The sequence below is a fragment of the Equus caballus genome, chromosome 5, assembly GCF_041296265.1.
Source record: "Equus caballus isolate H_3958 breed thoroughbred chromosome 5, TB-T2T, whole genome shotgun sequence".
Classification (NCBI taxonomy): Eukaryota; Metazoa; Chordata; class Mammalia; order Perissodactyla; family Equidae; genus Equus; species Equus caballus.
This window is the reverse complement of record NC_091688.1, coordinates 8,056,175-8,077,128: the sequence shown is the minus strand read 5'-3', so window position 1 is coordinate 8,077,128 and position 20,954 is coordinate 8,056,175. Positions and strand designations below refer to the sequence as shown.

The 20,954-nt window shown below is 39.3% G+C and overlaps 1 protein-coding gene across 31 annotated transcripts in view; it reads right to left on the bottom strand.

The window, feature by feature from the left end:
• The window catches only part of DNM3 (dynamin 3), a 567,669-nt gene that overhangs the window by 310,248 nt on the left and 236,467 nt on the right, over positions 1-20,954 (bottom strand). For all 31 annotated transcript variants that reach the window (XR_011438995.1, XR_011438997.1, XR_011438996.1 and 28 more), the window contains exons 10-12: positions 19,782-19,920; positions 7,252-7,338; positions 2,140-2,210 (exon numbers count right to left, since the gene is read on the bottom strand). Coding sequence is in view for 26 of the 31 variants with exons in the window: in XM_070267682.1 (XP_070123783.1) it covers positions 2,140-2,210; positions 7,252-7,338; positions 19,782-19,920 (297 nt within the window). In the remaining 5 variants the exon portion in view is untranslated. The remainder of the gene's footprint in view (positions 1-2,139; positions 2,211-7,251; positions 7,339-19,781; positions 19,921-20,954) is intronic.

Genomic DNA, 20,954 nt, shown 5'->3' with positions numbered 1-20,954 from the left:
TCTAAAGCAGTTTGAGCAATGCTTCTTTTCTCTCCCCCAACAGCATAAAGGTTCATAGTCTATGTCTCTGCTGGAAAAATGGGGGCAGTCACCTGGATTACAGACAGTCTGCACCAAAAAGCCAGCTTTCAAAGCATTCACATCTGCAAAATTACATGCCTTTGAAAACCTAGTCAAAATAACACTGTAGTCCAACAGCTTCTGAGGTAGAAAATACTGAAATTTACTGGGGATAATAAACTCTGGACTATTTATCTTTAAAAATAAATAAAAAAGTAATCTAGGGGGAAAATGCTTCAAGAAGAGTACGGGGGTAAAATTTAAATTATACCACTGATTACAAAACATGTTCAAAACTTGAATCTTTCCAAAATGATTATGATTTTTTTCTGTTTCCTCCTTGAATCGGGATACCACAACAAGGCCGCATTGCCATGCCTTTTTCACTTTTAAGTTATGATGTCAAGTTTTCATCTATGTCTGCCACATTTTTATAAGAACCTAACGGGCATTTGTAACCAATAAAAATCAACATGAGAGGCACCATTCCTGTTATTTCAAATGATTCAAGGATTTTTCTTTTAAATTCCTCAAAGAAGCAGTTGGAGTAAATGGAGAATGTGTCAGTTTAAATTTTTACGTGTTTCTCTATACTTTTCAATTATTAGGCAAACTCCTAATTATTTTTGTCTTTTAATTTTTTCCCCCATAGCAACTAGAGTAGAGCTTGCCACAGGCCGCATGGAGTTCACCGACTGTGCTAGAAGCAGGCAGAAATTCTCAGGTCCCCCCTTCCAGGCCTAGGGACAAGGAGGAATACCAGAGTCTAGGTTTCTTCCCACTGGTGATTTTGCAGAGGAAATGAGCAGCGCAGATGGTGAGAGCCGTGGAGCTAGCAGAGAGGGACGCAGGTCTGTGTGAAACGTGTGTGGAGCAAATACCTGTCTAGAAGTTGGAGTGGGCAGCGTGGCTAAAAAGACAACTGACCAAAGGAACAACTTCACCACTGTGTTTTAAGGGTCACAGAGAAAACAGCTAAGAAAAACTAATCTACTACAAACAGTAATGGCCACTGGATGCAAAACATATGTACACTAGTGCTTAGGCCATCACAGCTGTGGGTAAGTTTAGAATGAGAGAATTTTCTGTTGGTTAACTGAGACTTTCCTCCCTAAAACATGGCTATAAATTCCTCAGGCCGCTGTTTAGTTTAGGTCACATGATCTACATATCTGTTTCTTCTAAGTCAGAGTAAAATTAAATAAATTAGTTCTACATTTTGTGGTGTTTTATTTTTCATTTGTCCCTGTTCTTGAATACATGGTTCCAGTAACAGTACATAGGGCCTTTTACTTTATATTTCATATAGACTACATTTTATATACTTGAAGTCAGAACCACTAATATGCCACAAATTTATTTTAGTGTTAGAATTAAAATTCCTTAAAAGCAAACAAAAACTGGTTCTACTGAAGTTCAGGAAAAACGGTGAATTCAGGGTCTTGAAAACGTCACACGATGAATAACCAACCCTGAATAACTAAGCATAATGTCTACGTGACAATATCTGTGAACACAGCAATAGCATATCAGAATATAAAAGAATATATGTATGATAGAATAGCAATATATAAACAAGCTTATATAAAGTATATACACTTTATAGAAAAGAGAACACTCATCCAAAAAGATTACGTCTAAGTTCACAAAGGACAGTTTTAAAAAAAATAGACCTGTGTGTTCTGATTTGGGGATGTTGAAATAGTTTGTATCCCGTGACCCGTGAACTTGATATTTCAAATTTATGTGAGAAATTGTTCCCCAACAGACTTTAGATGTGCATCTGTTACTGCTTATCTATGGGAGTTCAAGTACAAACTGTAGATCATCATCCAAAAACAATGAATATCTATGACACATATGACTTCACATGCTGCACAATGAAGGAGCCAACTACTTTATCAAGAGGACAGGACCCTGTGGCCATGAGGCTCAGACCTCCTAAGTAGGTCAACTCAGAGTTAATGTTGACACAGAATGCGCTCCCAAAAGGTGGTAGGGTTGGAGTAGAAATTCACAATGTGTATTCTAGACAAACCCGCAGGAGGAACCCATGTGACCATCAAGTGTTTCACGTACTTTGCGAAGCCGATGAAATCTTCGTGGTTGGTGTTGATGTAGGAGACTTGGATGTCAATCAATAGCAGTACCTATAAGTCAAAGAGAAACGCTTCCATGAAAACTCATCTTAAATATTCTCAAACGCTAAACTTAGTAATTGCCTACGAATTATTTATCTTCATTTAATTTTAAAAAGGATACTTTAGTTGCAATAAAAAGTTGCACTAATTATTTTCATTAGACTCCTGTAATTTTTACTCTAAATTCAGAAATTAAAAAGCTACGTGAAAAGTCTGAGTCCCACATGGAGACAACAGGACAATTATAAGACAATTATAATTGAAGACAATTATAATTTATAATTTATAGGCATGTACTCTTTACCAACTTAACGTAGAACCTAGAATTATTCTACTCCTCTAAAACGTATGCATGATGTTCAAAAGAGGGACATGCTTGTATCAGAAGCCATGTGGCCAGAAGGCCAGTGAGGGGCTGCTCAGAGCTTCCTGTTCCTGTAGACAGCATACATTAGCCACAAAATAGCAACATCTCTTGTTTTTCCTCTCCTCTTCTATCTCTGTAAACTCCCTCTAGGCAAGCAAGAGAAGCATCTCATCCACCAACTCAAAAGGCAATATTCAAATAAATAGAAAGCCTCCTTGAGATGAATAGGGCTTTATCAGCAAAGCGAAACTTCAGTCAGGTCTCTTAAAAGATCACCTCATCGGAGGGATCCTCCCCGCCCATTGTACCTGAATTAGCACTCTTGTTACTCTCTATCCTTTACTTTGCCTTATTTTCCTTGTAGCACTACCACTAGCTGACATAGTAAGTTTTACATACTCAGGATACAGACCTCATCTGCTGTGTCCACCGCCATATCCCCAGTGCCTAGAACAGTGCCTAGAACATCATGTGCATTCAATCCAGATCTGTCCAGGAATGAACTGAATGCATGTGCCAGTAAACACGAAAAAGTTCTAATCATAAGATACTTATAAACTCTAAGTCCAAGATTTGGAAGGTCCCTCTGTAGAAAATATTCTTCAAGGGGAGACAAGGAGACTTAGAGAAAACAAGAGAAAAGTGGAGCAACCAGAAACTGGAAGAAAGAAAATTTTATTCCAGATATATTCAAAACTGAGTTCCCCTTCCTAAGTTTCCTTTTGTTTTCCCAACTCTGCCCCTCGTCTTTCTAGAATGCGGAGACTTGTTGATAGGGAAAAACACTTAAGTATCCCAGCCCATATACCTGCAGAGCTCTGCGCTTTGACTTTGTTGAATGAACTTTTGATGACTACAATGAGTATTTTCACATTGCCGCCCTCATTGAAGGTGACATTTGAGTGCCTCAGAGCACTGGTGGGAAGTGTTCATTGACACAGCCTACATGAACGCTCCCAAGCGGGTACTTCCTCGGGAAAGCCTTCCTTGGCCCTCATCCCTCACCTCACCCAAGACCAAGATGGATCATGCTATTACTCTCAAATAGTCTATATATCATAATTATGTTTTATATATATGGCACCCTAGACTTTTTATTTGCAGTGTTTACCACAAATGTAATTAATTATTTGTATATATTTTGTTTGATGTTTTGCTTCTCTGCAAGCCTGTAAACTCCATGGAAGCAGGGTTATGTTTATCTTGTTCACCACTTTATCTCCAGAACTAGCATGATGATACACATAGTAGGTGCCCAACAAATATTTGTGGCTGTAAATTTTATAACTGTCTACCAGCCTTGAAGAACAGTTTGCTTTGAAGGGAGTGATTTTTCCTATATAATTAGGTCATGGACACTTACTATTGTTTCTCACTCACTACCCAATGTTATGGGCTCTGAGGCTTTGCTTTTGTGGCTAATCTCACTGGTCATCTGACCAAATCTTGCTATGAGGCCCAAGGGGACCTGCCAAAAAAGAGTAAACGGGATCACCCCAAAACCACCCCCACTCCAAAACATAAAGTCAAGGCACAGGCGCTATTGGGTCAATAACATCATACTTGTATGAAGAAGTTTCACAACATCAGATACAGTTTTGTTTCTCCTCTTAATGAAGGAAACTGAAGAGTCAGGAGGAGTGACCATTATCAGATTATCTGTGGTATTGCCTCCATTCTCACTACAATAAAGCCAGATTCTGTTAAATGTTATACTCCCAAATCCATTTGGCCAGGAGTTTGTATCAACAAACCACAATATGTAAGCCCAAATAAATTGCTGCCACCATAAAGAGTAAAATATCTACATAATTCTCAACATTGCCAAAGGTTGTCATGAATATCTTGGACATTCATGCACATTAACTTGGACTGCAGTATAGGAAAAAAGTGGAAAAAAATAAAAGCTATGGCTGTTCTCATTCATATTCCTGGAAACTGGGAGTCTGTGTTCATCCTAGGAAAAGAGCCAGGTCGCATGTGGGGGATGAAAAGGAAAACAGTACATTTTTTCTCATTTTTTTCACTTTCTCAGAGTTTCTCACTGCCTTTTTCACCCACAGTTATTAAATATTTAGATGAAGAAAAGTAAAGACACCCCTGGTAGCAGTAATCACCCACAAAGTCAACCACTTCAACATGTATGGAAGCACCTGGAATAATAGCAGGCACACAAAGATGTTCAAAAATACTTGTTTTTGAAAAAAAATTCACAGACAGATTTATGGTTTTCCATATTTTAAATTTTCAAGAATTTTTCCCTCCACAAAGCTTCCAGAGCAGAGGTCAGCAATAATTCCATTTAAATGAAGACCTGCAAGAGCACCTCAAAGCAGGTACAGAGGCCTGAGGAAACAGGTCACTCTCTGACCAGCTACTTCGGAAGTACCATATGGCCCAAACCAGCACAGAGTTGAACTCAAATGTGAGATCTGTACAAACTGACATGTTCACATTAGCGAAAAAATGTGTTTTTACTATGCCACACAGGTCCACATTAGAGGCAGCAAGCGCCAGCTTCTTCAGGTGGTTGGTTAACTGTCAGACCAGGCACCTGAGATGGTACCTTAGGAGGGAAACGCCTGCCGCGTCCCTTATCTCCCAATCGGGGAGTGAATTAATCACTACTCAGAGCTGCAGATGGAAGACAACGTCCCTTGCAGTCAGAAAAGACAGCTGATATCTACTACGTAACAACAGAAACAACTAAAATTAATGAAGAACTAAAAGTTATATTTGGATTACTTCATTTCATCCTCACAAAATGCCTAGGAGTTACCATTATTGTCCCACCTGAAGATGAGGACACTGAAGGGGAAAGATGTCAAGTAAGTCATGCATTTACACAGAAAGAAAAGTAGAGCTTAGATTCGAACTTGGGCAGTCTGAACTGGGAATCCACCATCTTAACAACAATGCAAAGTCTGAGTATGTCATTTTAATAAAACAAAAACTCTGAAACATGAAACATGAACTGTTTCAACTTACTTAGACATGAACACAAAGGTAATTAAGATAATAATTGTAATACTTTTTCCTCAATATTGTTTTTCCATAGGATCCCTAAGAGTTAAGTAGGATATATTATCATTTGAATTTTATAGAATAGTGACACTAACTTAAAATGGTTATCTTAATTACCTAAGATCAGGAGTAAACTGATACCAGAACTTGAGTTTTCTCTGTCCAGCAGCAGCCACGACATTAGACGCTGGGGGGAACTTCTGGGCTTGGGGTTATATATCTGGCCTAGGCTTGATTTCACTGGCTCATGGGTTAACATTGACTTGTTTATCTCCACGAAGTCATGAGGCCTATCTTCTCCACTTTTGGCTACTGCGGATATCCAAAAGTGTGAAAGTTGGAAAACGAGTGAAAACTATGAATAACGGTTAACTAACTTCTAACGCACAATGATAAAAAGTAGTAGCAATGAATCCCACAGCTCAAATACAGAGCAGATTGCTGCTGGAGTGACTCCCAAATATCCCAGCAGGGCCTCCATTCCTCCTCTTCTCTTTCTCCTTTCACTCCCAGCCCTCCCACGCTCACCCACCCCACACACACCCTCTGTCGCATCTCTTTCCCTGTGGTTTGTCTCTCTCTCTTTCTCTCTTCTATTTTGCTTTTCTTCTTTTCCCCAGTTCTCTCTCCTTCTTTCCAAATCACCTGAGAGCCAAGGAATCTTGGAATTCTAACTTATAGAGGACTTCAGAGGTCATATAGACCAACATCCCATGTTGTACATGAGAAAACAACAGTCCCCAGAAGTGATTTGCACAGGAACATGCTGTTATTTTGAGGAGAACACATGGCCTGAGTCCAGCGTCCTCTCCATGCTGTCACACTTGCAGCTGTGTCCTGGAATTGAAGAGCATCTGAAAACCTTTGTGCTTTCCATTATCATGATTACAAGTAACTAAGAAAAAATCCACATAAATTTAAGAAGCTTTCATTACTTTCAGGTAGTCCTTAATTTTTTTAATGAATTCTCTTCACTTGAAAATAGTCTTTCAAGTTCATAGAACAAGCTAAGATTACAAGACAATTTAAAGGTCACTCCTTACAAACCATATACATTCACAAAACAATTAGAAATGTCTAAAAGTTCTTATGTTTAAGTTCTTAATGTTTAAATGTTCTTAAACTTTTTTTTTCCATCATAGATTCCATGGATGAGCTGATGAATAACCTTGTCCATTCTCCTCAGGAAAAACACGAAAACAATGAACATTTTGCATAATGTTTTGGGAATTTATGAATATCCTGGTGCCCATCTCTGGGCCCACTAAAAGTTAAGAACAGAACCCCTGTCTTAAGGAAAAAATGTGGTGTGTTTCTGGATTACTGGTTTTCAAAGTGGGGTGCGTACATGCTAGGGGTGCACATAATGATCCATGAAGCATTGAGGAAAAAGATAATGAAACTCCTGTTACTGCTTTTTAAATTTCATCCTTCTAAAGTCTTTACATTTTTTATATTTTTAACATACACAAGATGTTAGAATAGCAACACATGTATAAAACTTGTAAATAAGTAAAAATAAACATATGTGGCTGAGTCCTCTGGTTTTTTTTTTTTTTTTCCATTCAGGGATAGGCCGGCAGTTGGAGAGCACCAGACAATCTTGGAGAGACCTTGCACTTCTCACAAGGACCCTGCCCGCCAGAGGCCTCTTCTCACCTGGTCCTTCGTCTTTCCTTCTCGCTCGCGAATGTGGTTAGCAACAATCCTTTCCGTTTCCTCGCAGAGTCTGGGGAAGTTTGCCAGCTGTCAAGAAAAATAGGTCTGAGTGTTAATACTCAAAGAGTTATACTACAAAGAAAGGAGCAGAGATAAACCATTTCACCTTACAGAAAAATGCATTACAATTCTGGAAGCAAAAGTGAAATATCAGGAAATCCTAAAAAAGAATGGCAGTGACAGAGGAGGTGCCACAAATTATAATCAGAAGTAAATTTGTTATCTGAGACGAAACACTTCAAAACCAGCAGAGAAATTTCCTACAACGAAAAAAGAAACCCAGATACCATCTAGCACTTGCTCTACAGAGTTGGCACTGAATGAAGTTCAAAGATGAAGAAAACGGAAATGAGGATGAAAAAGAGGATAATGACTAACATTTCTAGAGTGGTTACCAGGTGCCAGGAGTGTGCTAAGCACCTCATGCATTATCTCACTCAAAATTCTCAAGGACCAGGGCTGGCCAAGTGGTTAAGTTCGCGCGCTCCGCTGCAGGCGGCCCAGTGTTTCGTTGGATCGAATCCTGGGCTCGGACATGGCACTGCTCATCAAACCACGCTGAGGCAGCGTCCCACATGCCACAACTAGAAGGACCCACAATGAAGAATATATACAACTTGTACCAGGGGGCTTGGGGAGAAAAAGGAAAAAATAAAATCTTAAAAAAAAAAAAATTCTCAAGGACCATAAGAAATAGATCATATTATTAGCCCGATTTTATAAAGAAGGAAAGTGAAGTACAGAGGGGTTAAGCAACTTGCCCAAGATAAAGAGTTCAAGATTCCAATCCAAGCCCTTGGACTCTAGAGCTGATGGTTTTGTCCATTACTCTTTGAGGATGATTTATCCCATAAACCATAGAGAGAAATTTCTTTTAAATTTTCCCTTAACAGATATATGTGTGTGTGTGCATATTTTGTGGCAAAACTGTAGAAATAATGCATGTCAATGCCTTATCCCATCTAAATTATGCAGATAATTCTCCAAAACTTAGTTCGTAAAAGTGAGTGAATTCATTACAGTTGTTTTCAACATAAGAAAGAAAAAGAACGGGATGCTATGATAATGTTTAAGGAGCCCTAATCTAGAAGGAGAACTCAGTCTGGTAAAGGTGTGTGGGAGTGGACGTGGGGAAGACGAGGCCCGCCAGGCGCAGGAACATGTAAGGCACCGGGGCACAGGGACAGCGAGTGGGGAAAGAAGTAAAGGAAGGCCAGCGCAGTGAGGAGGACGGTCTCGAGGCAAAGCTAGAAAGGTAAACAGGAGCAGGTCAGGGGCATCCCCGCAGACCTGTTGGGAATTTGGGCTACTGAAGCAATTCAGATGAGAAATGCCGGTGACTTGGACTGGAATGGCAGGAGTAGAAATGGAGAAAAGTAGGCAAATTCATGGCTCATGATAGGCGTAATGTTAGTTCCAATTATTATAAAAAGCACTTGCAAATTCATAAGAATAACACTAATATCTCATATAAAAGCAAGCAAAAAAAGGTAACATGATTTAAAAAGAAACTTCACAACATGATTTAAAAAGAAAAATATTAAACTTCACAAGTGACCAAAGTAATGCAAGAAAGATAACAACTATGATGTTGACAAGTTCTTATAATCACTTTTATAAGATTAGTGCAGGTGAAGGTATTCTGAGACTAGCACAGTTTAAACCCACTGAAGGGATATCAATGATAACCAGCTTTCAGGAAAACCATTTGGCAACACCTACCAAAAATCCTAAAAACATATATAAATATATATTGCAACAATAAGACAGACAAATAAACAAAACTCTATAAACCACATAAGTATCCAACGATGTTAAACAAATTAAGGTAGATCCACTAATGGGACATAATTAGCCATTCCAAATAATATCTAATTTTTTAATAATATCTAATAACATGGTAAAGATATTAAGGGATGAAACTTAGGCACACTAAGGGAAGAAAATCAGGCTACTAAATATATAATGCAATTATACATGAGCACACACACACATACATAGTAACAAGCCTTCAAGGATACAGCCCCAGACCATACAAATACCAAAGTTCTTGAGTAATATTATAGCAAATAATACTTCCCCAAATTTGTAAGCACTTAGAACTAGGCCTCCCTGAGACGTGGCTGCTCCATAGTCAGCTGGGGTCACTGTGTACACCAATTTTATATCATGCATGGTGCACATGAGTGTCTCAGCAAGATAAAGTGCATTACTTCATGAAACCACCACGATCACAAATCATATATGAATGTTAAATCTCCCAATGCTACAAGTCTACTGTCTGTGTGCAGACAAAGAGCTACACAAACACTACAAAATGTTAATAGTGATAACCTCTTTGAATGATGGGCTTATGCATAGTCTGAATTTTTTTTCTATATACTTCTCTGTATTTTCCAAACTTTTCTACAGCAGACATAGAGTGCTTTTATAACAATATTATAAAAATATAGAAACCCAGCTGCCTTGGTCACCTCAAAAATCACAGTGCAGGGGGCCGGCCCCATGGTATAGTGGTTAAGTCTGGCACACTCTGCTTCAGCAGCCCAGGTTTGCAGGTTCAGAACCCGGGTGCAGACATATACCACTCACTCATCAAGCCATGCTGTGGTGGCAACCCACATACAAAATAGAGGAAGACTGGCACAGATGTTAGCTCAGGACTACTCTTCCTTAAGCAAAAAAAGAGAATGATTAGCAACAGATGTTAACTCAGAGTGAGTCTTCCTCACAAAAAAAAAAAAAAAAATCACAGTGCAGTGTCTCTTCATGGCGTCACCAAACCAGCTCCCCCTTACTGGGGAAGCTGAATGCTGAGATGACTCCTAGCCGAAAGCTGAGATGTATGCTCTTTTGGGGAGTTATTTCATTGATAACTGGAAAACACAAACAGAGCTTCCATTTCAAGTCTTGGAAACATCCTCCACGGAAAGTTCGATCATCCTGGAAGTGCTTTGTACACTCTGCGAATACCGCAAGTCATTTTTTGTGGGGCCTAGAAAAGATTTCTAAGTATGGAATGGATAGCTGATAGATACCGGTCCTTCTTTTCGACTTCTGCAAACCCGGGTGGTATAGCTGGGACCCACAACTACCCTGCCCTAGGCCAGCAGAGCATTATGGCTTCCCCTCTGCACTCAGAGAGCATCGCAAACTCTCAGGGGATGCTTGCTCCTGACAACAGCCACACTAATACAAAATCACACTCCTGCAGAGAAGTGACCACACAAGCAACAGTGGTCAACTGAAGAGGAGAGAAATGCCTTTAGCAGCATTTAGAAAGTGGATTACAGCAAAAGGTTATTTTTAAAACACCAAAGAGTGGCAATATAAATATTTATGCAGAAACTAAATACTTGATAGCTGAAGAACCCCAGGCTAGCACACGGCCATCATTAAGTCAAGGAAAGGTCAAAATGACAAGAGTATCCCATGAAGTAGAAACATCTGAGAACCCTCCAATCTCATAGCCTTTGCAGGAGGTTTGGTTTTGTATGTGTGTCTCCTGATCTTTCCAAGCTTACTACTGATGAGCTTAATTTCACCAGGAAGGAACCTGCCAGAGACATAACTTTATGCCTACAGTTGAGACAACCGGAAGTAAATGAGCCTAAATTCTAAGTCGATCAAAAGGGAAAGAGAACATTCTAGAAGAACTGCCCTCATGGCGGCAGAGGAGGAGAAACACTGAAAGAGACATTAAGCAGTACAAGACCTAGACATCCCTGAAAGGCAGTAACAAAGCTGGCACAGCTTCTAGCTGGTTGATCTTGAAAGGCTTGCAGGAGCATAAAAATGGCTGTGGGAGTGTAAAAATCAAAATGTTCATTGTAATTGCTGGTCTTCCCAATTCTTCTCATAATACATACAGGAAGAATGTGAAAAAATGTCCTACTGACATTCAAAATGCTTTCTGATTAGGCTTTCTGCCTCTCATTTCATCAGCTCATTCAGCGGGAGTCCTTGCTTAGTTTGCAAGACTCTTTAACTTACTTTTAAAGGATACTTAACTCTGATTGCTCAGTTCAATCCCTTGGCGCTCTTCTACATCTCTTACTTAAGGTGCAATCAGTTTCCTCAATGACTTAAATCATTATAATTTTTAAGCTCTTTTGCTCTGGATGCTGACTTAAAAGAGCACAGTTGCAAGAATGTGTTTCGTTTGTCAGTCATCAAATTTCTCATCATGTATGCCAAAATAATATTGATCTAGAAGACACTATCTTTTGACCTTTATTCCCCTATTAATTATTTAAATATTCTGTAATTTGATTTGTATAGGATCAAGGAATTAAGGCTTTGCTATTGGTGATAATAATATTACATTCCTAAATTTATTTCACATCAGTCATTCATTTAACAAACATTCACTGGGCACCTGCTATAGGCCAGCTGTATACCAGTTTATGTTGAAGCACCTGATACTAAAAACCTGACAGTCTTGAGTGGCAAGTTGACTATACAGCTACATTGTCACACAAGAGATAAATATCTAAAACAGCAAGAAAAAAACACAGGGAAATAAATGGCTAAATCTGCTCTAAGAAGGCCTCAGAGAATCTGGTGCCTAAAGAGCGACAGTGAAGCTTCCAGACAAAGGAGAACATCTATTAAATGGTAAATTACCTCTAAATAGTTTATTCTTCAAATTACATAGAATATTCTTAAATAAAAAGGAAGATTTGATGGAAAAACAATATAATAATATAACTTTAGGAATCAAAACTTTAAAAATATAATTCTAAGAGAAAACTTTAACTATATATGTTCTGAGAGAAAACAGCAATAATGCCTAAAAAATACAAAAACATGTTTTAATAAAATCCAGTACTTTAAGTGTTATTTAGGGTAAGTTTAATTATTTTGGTGGGATCTCAATATAAAAATTTAATTTTAAGCATGGACTACATTTTTCCTTAGAGGAAAAAAAAATCACTTGAAAGACATTTCTATCCAATAAAACAAAAATTGCACACCTATAAAATGTATTAACTATTGATAAATCAGATCACGAGAGCCATGCTATTAGGTTTCTCTTGGCACAAGCACAAGACCAGGCAAGATTTCCATACCTTCGAGAGTAACTAGTTCAATGCCTTAAACAAAGACTCAGGTTATTAGGCAACCATCTGCTCATAGTTTCATACCAAACATCACTGAAAAAATAAACTAAAATCAGAACAAAATTTCTTTCACACACATGACTTGAGTTGTTTGGTTTGGCTCACCTAAAGATATGGGCTCTGTTGTGATCAAAAAGCTATAAACCTTCCATTGTTGGCCACTTACTACAAACTGAGTAGCAATAATGATTTTACTGCTCATAAAAGCATACAGAAAATTTTATTCCATTTCTTCAAATTAAAACCTGCCAAAAAATTCCTAGTAGTTCTTTATTTGTGTATAGCATAATGTTGGATTTATTCAGGAGGTGAGAAAAATACTTATCTGGGCACAACACGTATGCTATAAAAAAAGAAAAGTATTAGCATTCACATTTACAAAGATGACCAAAGATGAGAAACAATTCTAGTATAAAGAAATCAAGAAATTACACAAGAGTGAATGGGAAAATTTTTTACTGAGTGTTCTCTATTTAGGGAGTGGCGTATGGGAAGTCTCGGAAGACCTAAGTGAAGTTGGTAGGAAAAGAAAGTGAGCTGGGTTCCATCCGGGTGGCCTTGGGTAAAGTGATCAGAGAGAAAGAAATACTGTTGGCCCTCTTTCTCTAAGGGGGCAAATCTCAAATCTCTAAACGTCAAATATTTTCTACAAATGGTGGGAGGAATGGTGAGGTATATGATGGAAGAACATATATGGTATGCTGGTATGTTCTGCCATCATATACCTCACCATACCATTTCTTCTAAGCAGAGAAATGAGAACTCTCATGTTATTTAGCAAAGGCTAAGGAATAAAAACAAAACATCCAATCTTGAGTGAAATAAAACTGAAAGGTAGCCGGAAGAGACACAGCCTCACTAAGTACTTCAGAAAACACTCACACAGGAGGGCAGAGTGGGGTTGACACTGCATCAAAACAACACCTGAAGATAATAATCAGGTTCTCACCTCCTCTCTTTCCAAGTTTATCTTTGATAGACATATCAACGAGCAATTGAAAAGAAAAACCAAAACAGTAGGTAAGGGGAAAAGCAGAGAGCAGGGTAAATTATAAATTAAGAATTCATCGTAAAGTTCATAAATTATTTAATGAACTGTGAGATTAAAAGGTGAGATTCCTAGAATATTATTCAGCTATAAAAAAGAAGGAAATCTTACCATTTGTGACAACATGGATGGACCTTGAGGGCATTAAGCTAAGTGCAATAAGTCAGATACAGGACAACAAATACCATATGACCTCACTTACACGTGAAATCTAAAACTAAAACAAAAAACAAAACAACTGAGCTCATAGATACAAAGAACAGATTGGTGGCTGCAGAAGACACCAGGTGGGGGGTGGGTGAAATGGGTCAAGCTAGTCAAAAGGCACCAACTTCCAGTTACAAAATAAATAAGTCCTGGGGCTGTAAGGTACAGCATGGGGCCTACAGCTAATAACACTGGATTGCGTATTTGAAGTTGCTAAGAGAAAACATCTTAAAAGTTCTCATCACAGGAAAAAACTTGTCTAACTATATGTGGTGATGGATGTCATTAACTAGATCTATTGTGATGATCATTTCACAATATATACAAATATTGAATCATTACGTGGAGCATCTGAAACTGATGTAATGCTACACATCAATTATACCTCAGAAAAAAGGTTTAAAAACAGACAACAACCACAAAAAAAGGTAAGATTCCTATGCCTTAAAAGCCCAGTCCCAGGCCTGAGTTCCCTATAAGACCCAATAAGATGCTCAGACTTGAATAATCAGCCCGACGTGAAGCCTGAGCATCGGGGCCTATTACGTGAGGCATCTACTACATGCAAAGCACAGCAGAGTCTGCTGGACTGGACAGGCAGTCATGAGAGGAGGTGAAATGCGAGTCCTTTCGGACAGAGTGAAAACCACAGCAGATCTAGCCAGACCCAAGAGAAAGCCGTATCTGAGCACGATGCTGTGCAGCTATTCTTCATTCCACAAACTCGTGGAAGGGAACCCAGTGGCTACTCCAGCCAAACTGATCGCTACCTGCCAAGTCAACGAGACATGATTCACTTCTTCTTTCAATTGTTCATTCAATACTTATGACTGAAAATCTGGCTGTTTTAGGGTTGTGAATAGAGGGATGAATTTAATAAACTAAGTCTCTACTCTCAGGGAGTTTACATTTTCAAAGTCCCTTTATTGTCCAACAACAACAAAAACAAAAGACATATATAGTATAATCCATGTGGTCATGTGTGCCGCAAAGAAAAACAAAGTTTAGTAAGTAGATGAAGAGTGACGGGTGAGTGCGCATGCACGCGTGTGTGTGTGTGTGTGTGTGCGGGGAGGCATGCATAACTGTAGACAGAAAAGTCAGAGCAAGACTCTGATTAGGTGGCATTTGAGCAGAGACCTAAAGGAAGCGAGAGTATGACCCACGCAGACGTCTCGAGGCGGAGCCCTTCCCACACTGAGAAGTGCCCAGGCACTGCCATTATGCCTCCTTGACCTGTCGAAGAAACAAGGAAACCAGTGTGGCCGGAGGGGACTGAAGGGAGTGGGGAGTGGGAGGAGTTTAGAGATGAAACGGGGAAGATCATGGAGGGCCCTCAAAACCCACGGTTAAGGACCTCCGAGTCACTGTTTAGTTATGTGTATTCAGGGCCAGATGTTTACTTACCCAACACGCCACAAAATTCAGCATTTCTCCCAACAGCACTTTTTAATGAAAAATCTTTCCCTATACTTCTAACAGCCAACTAAGGTACTTTTTTATTTTCTTGCAAAGCACTTTTCTTTTTTCTAAGCAAGGGGAAAAAAAAAAAATCAATTAATTGGTATGATGGCCATCCAAGAATGTGGTTTCCCAAGAGGCCAATAAATGGCACAGTTGCTAAACTGTGGTTAAAAAAACAAGGTGTTTCTCTCAGTGCTTCCTGAAAAGAACCTCAGGACCCTGCAATGATGCACTGGAGAAGAGGAGGTAAAGAAAAGCACTGAAAGCTGATGCCCACCAGAAAATTCCAAAGTTGAGATGTCCCTGGAGAGAAGCCAAATAGCTCATAAAGCTCTGTGTTCCTGTCTTGTCCACCAGCGCCCCAGAGACAACAGCGAGAGAAGAAATGCATTCCCCCAGGATAGAAGTCGAGCTCTGTGCTTTGTTATTTGAACACATAAATCCCATGTTTTCACTCATGTTTATTTACGTGGCTTAAGAAAAAAAGATTAAATATTTTACACATAAGACATTCAACATGAGGAATTGTAAATAAAAATACTGTTTAAAGTTACATATATATATTGTCTTCACTCCTATTATTCCAGTGAAAGTATTAATAGCTCCCCATTTCAATCTCAAAAATGTCCTGCATTGGACGATAAATTATATGGTCACCTCACCCAAGGCTCATGTTCAAAAAGGGTCAAATAATGAGTCTTGGCATACTCAACTTTAGTTAAGATTATTTTACTTTGCAAAAGATTTTAATTAGACCGGTTTTAAAGTAAAAGAACTTGAAGGTAGACATACTAAGGCCAAAAATCAAGAATATCAAAATGAGGAATAAAAAAAAAGGATAGATATTTGAAAGAAATTTGTCCAAATTTCATCATTTGAAAAGAAATGACTACAATATTCTTTTAAAACCAAGTACAGGTTTCTTTAGCATTTAGGATAACTTAAGAAAATCTAAATTGTTAATAAGTTTTTATGGAATGCCTCTTATGTAGGTTTAGTCATTGTGTTAGGTACCAGGAATAAGATAAAAGACATAGCTCTTTTTTAAAAAGAGCTTATAATCAGCAAGAGGCAGCATTCACCTAAATAAGCAAATGACAAACAAATCACACTGCAGTATCATAAATCCTATGACAGACATAAACGTAGGGTGCTGACTGAAGCACTGAGAAGGCAGTGAGAATGGAGGTGAGGGAGGACTCACAGAGGCCTGGCAGGAAGATTTTTCTGGGGGGGAAAGATGATTGAGCTGGATCTTAAAATAAGAGAGGAAATGGCAGGTGAAGACAGGATGGAAAAGGAGACATTCTAAACAAAGAGAATCACATGTGCAAATGCTAAAGGCATGAAAAATCTTTGAGGAGAGTGAAAACCACTTAGAATGGCTGAAGCAAGCAGAAAGTGACAACAGATGTAGCTGGAGAAGCATTCAGAGAGCAGATGGTAAACCAAACATACCCGTAAATGATTTGAACTTTCTTCTCAAGATATGAAGAGCCATTGAATAATTTTGAGGGAACAGGCAAAATTGATGTCTGTATTTTAGAAGGGCCACCGTGCCAGCAGTGGGGAGGACGAATTTGAGGGTGGCCAGACTGGAGGTAGAAAGATCAGTTAGGAGGCCATTAGAGTCATTCAGTTTAAAAAAACTGTCCAGGGCCATAAGTTAGGAGAGAGAGTGGTTGCAGTAGACTGTAGAACAGACATCTCAGTGAGGAGGCCTGAGCTGCAGGTCTAGACTGGGGAATCAATGATATTTTAAGTGGTGGTTGAACTGTGGGAGGTATGATCTGCCAGGGAAAAGGATAATGAGAAGAGAAAACAAGGAGGAAGCTTGCCAGACTCCCATGTTTAGAGGCAAAGGTGGAGGAACTCTTGAAGGAGATGGAGAAGGAATCATAAGAGAGATGGAAGAGGACCCATGAGAGAGGGGCATCAGCTTCAAAAGGAGTGGAATACAGTGTCAGGAATAAGAATGCCATTAGATTTGGCAATCAGGTCTCTGGTTGACCTTTGCCATAATTATTTCAGTAGAGTGGTGGGGTGGAAACCAAACCACAAAGGGGTAAGGAATTCACTGGAGTTGAGAAAGTAAAGACAGCAAGCATAAACTACTTTTTTCCCAAGAGAAAACACAGGTGGAAGCCCAACCCTTGGCAGAGATACTACCTGAACAGAGACAGAGAGAAGTTGGGCACGGCTGGATGTACTCCCATAAATTTAGGGGTTAGAAGACAGGAAATTAAGATTCCCATTTCTGGCCCCTATTTTCTCTGTGAAATCGTTACTGAAAATAAGGATGAAAGTGATGAGCGAAAGGGCTTAAAGAGAGCATTGAAGGTTTAACATCACTATTGTGGAGAACACCAAAAGTCACTAACAAATCCTATGCTGAAGACTATGGATATGTTGTATACTAACGAACACAGACAGACAATTATCTCCAAGCTCTTCAGAAACCTGGAAAAAGGGGAATAAAGACAAATGGAACATTTGACCAGCCTTGGAGTTTCAACAGATGGCAAAGTTAATCCGGGCAGAATTGAAGTGAAAAGTTAAAGCTGGATGTGCTTGTTGTCAATCTATTGCCTCTCAGTTCCAAATTCAACCATCATGCCCACTTTGTGAAAACAATTCTGGGCCCCTTAAATAATATTCCTTTGCTGGCTGGCACAATACGAAGCTTTGTCAGGAGAGGCGTGGACCTGGAGACAGACTGTGCGAGGAAAAGGCAGGCTCAAGCAGGCTCCTACAGCGCAAGGCAGCCACAGCCCCTAGCACCCCTGCCCCCTGCTTTGAACAATTTTGTAGCAGAGTTCCTCCAATGTGATACCTCCCCGTGGATGGCTTCTCCCTTCCAGCATGCGCCGGAGGGCAGAATGAATGGAGAGCCGCTGAAGTCAAAGATTGCAGAACACAGTAGCTGTTGGGTGTTGGACATGATCTCTACATGGATCTCTACTGCAGTCACCCAAGTTGAAGGTGAATTTAGGATGGAGATGGAAAATGTAAGCCAGGTTCTAAATATCTTGATGAATGCAAGAGAGTGACCAGGAGTTGATGGTGACAGTGAATAGAAGGGAAAAAGGTAGCAGAGTTGGTAACACCTGGGCCTTAAGGGAAGACTTTTTATAGGAAACTGAAGGAATAATGGAATAGTTTGGAACCCACAAAAGAAGAAGTAGGCAACTGCCGTGCCTGATCCACGCCATTAGATTCTTCAGGTTTAGGCCAATAAATAACCTTCAGTGAAGAAAGCTACAGGATAAACAATAATCTCGGGGAGAAAGTTAGGTTTTACATAAGGCAAAATATAAAATGTTTTGAGAAGACAGTACAAATATACAACCATCATTGATCCAGAGAGCACAATGAAAAGGGAGGTTCAAAGGGTGGCGAGCAAAGAATAGAGGCCAAAAAGTGTCCAGGAACAAGCTGTCTCATCCCATGCCATGAGGACCAACTGTTGGTTTTCCAGTAAGTTGGATACAATGGGAAGTGATTTAAAAAAAATAATTCATACATACCATAAACACTTTATATAACTTAAAACATAAATATACACACATGTGCCAACCTTTTGATGTAAGGCCAAGGCCTGTTCTCTGCATATGGATTTGCTGATTGGAGTTATGCGTCTTCTGTCTTACATAAACCACATCCTTCATCTACAATTCCAAGTTTTGCTCTCTTTAAAGTAGAGGGAGAACCTCAAGACACTTGTGAATAATCTGAATGCAGAGCCCATCTAGGCTTTTATAACACCCCCCACATTCTTTTAGCGTTGTCCAGCCTACACCTAGTCAATAGCAAAGCTTTCGTAGCTAACCTTTATCAAGTCTTTCTAAAGCTGAGTTTACAGAACCAAAACTCAGTCTTTTCTGCATGTGATCAGTGTACTTACTCTTCATTTAAACTACATAATTAAAAGAAGAAGTACAATTGGCTAAACAGGTTTGAGGACAAACATAACACAATTGGCCCTTGGAAAGAAGACAACTTAACTGGTGGAAGCAGAAGTGCATGGGCAACCTAGAGAGAAGCCTTTGGCTGAAGACATGTGTATGCTGAGGGTGGCCATCCCTGTGGGTTAATTCTGTAAGTCATTTAAGAGAGCTTTAACTACACAGGTGACAAGACTGACTGCACTTTGAGGTGTAGGCAAGGACAACACCTCAAGGATTCAAATCTTGGCAACTGGACCTCAGGGGTTGGGCTCTTAACTGCTACACCACATTCTCCTTTCCCAGAATGTCCAGGTTCAAGTAGGATTCATTTAAAATCTAGAATAATTTCCTTATTGATATACACAATATCAATGATTCCTTTCCCCGAACAACTACCCCCATCCATGCGCCACAGGAAAAATTAGGTTAGGGTGATCACCTAATCGTTCTAAAGTGATGTTTACCTGTTTTAAGACAACAAGAAAAAAATTAGCTGACTAAAATAAACTCTTTCTGGTTTAAGCAATCCTATTTGGAATGGGGTGATAAAGACAATATGCCCAACTGTCATGAGAGCGATTCCCACAGTCTCATTCACAGGGAAGGAGAGCATGTAGCAGGGCAGGAAAGATGGGTAAACCGAACAGTTACTCACTGGAAAGTTAAACAATTCAAACTTACTTTTTTGGTACACTTCTTGACGGTGTTGATTAATTCTTGTATTACCAGATCTACACTCTTCAAGGAAGGCCCTTTCAGCTTTACGATTTGTTTTTTGACTATTGCTTCAAAGGCCATGTCTGGAGTAAACAACCCTGTCCTGAATGTAAGAAAGAAAGCAGCATGTTAGACTTTTTTTAAGTTGAGCAGGATCCAATGCTCTTTGGAAAAATGTTTTCATTGACATGTCGCTTATAGTAAGCTTGTAATACCCACATTTAAAAGTTACACAATAATTTATGGTATCCACAGAATCATTTGTAATAATATCTTTAATAAGAGTATTCCATAATGACTTCCATTCTATAGATGCTTAACATTACCTAAAAACAGTTCCCAAAATGTTTAATGGCCTATAATGTGGCTTTACCTAATATTCAAGTGGAATTTCTCTCATCTCACTGTTTCACAGCAGTAAAAAGGAATGCTACAATAGAAATGGTGTCCTAAATTTCAATTTCCATTTCTAAACTATTCCAAAAGCAATCTTCTTGTCCGTGGAGGAGTAGGAAATGATCTCCACTTTTTGAACACTGAAATAGCAGCATTCCTGGACTACACAATCTACTCTATCCAGGAGAGCTGTATGATAGTGAGCCAAGTGCTTCCCAGTCTGAGCATCCTGGGGTGCTGAAAGACAAAGAAGGCAGCTAAGTGGAACTAGCTTGGGACCCTGGAGGGCTAAATTGTGAATTTACAAAATAACAAACAATAACCCAAATAGCAAGTATCTTTTCATTTGGCTGGAATTAATTCAGATTGGTCTCATAACAATGCTTTCTTCATGCTGTGCAGAAGCTCAGGAAAGCAGGTGTGTAGGTGTGTTTCATAAAAAGTGAAAAATGATTACTCATATTTAAACAAAAGATCAATAGAGAAAAGCAACAATAAGGAGGACCCTGAATCCTGAGCATCGGCCATGCCTGCAGATTTGCAGGCTCCAGGTGCTGGCGCTTGACTCTCCCTCTTCCTAGACCGTCCTTCCTTCCTCTTCTCACTTCTCCTTCTTCAATTCACTTCTCTTCCTTCAACACTCTAGTCCATGGTACCTCTTTTGGGAGATTTCTTTAACACTTCCCTCACAGCAGCTTTATCCTACATCTCTTCTCATCATTTACTTAGCACCCTATGCTC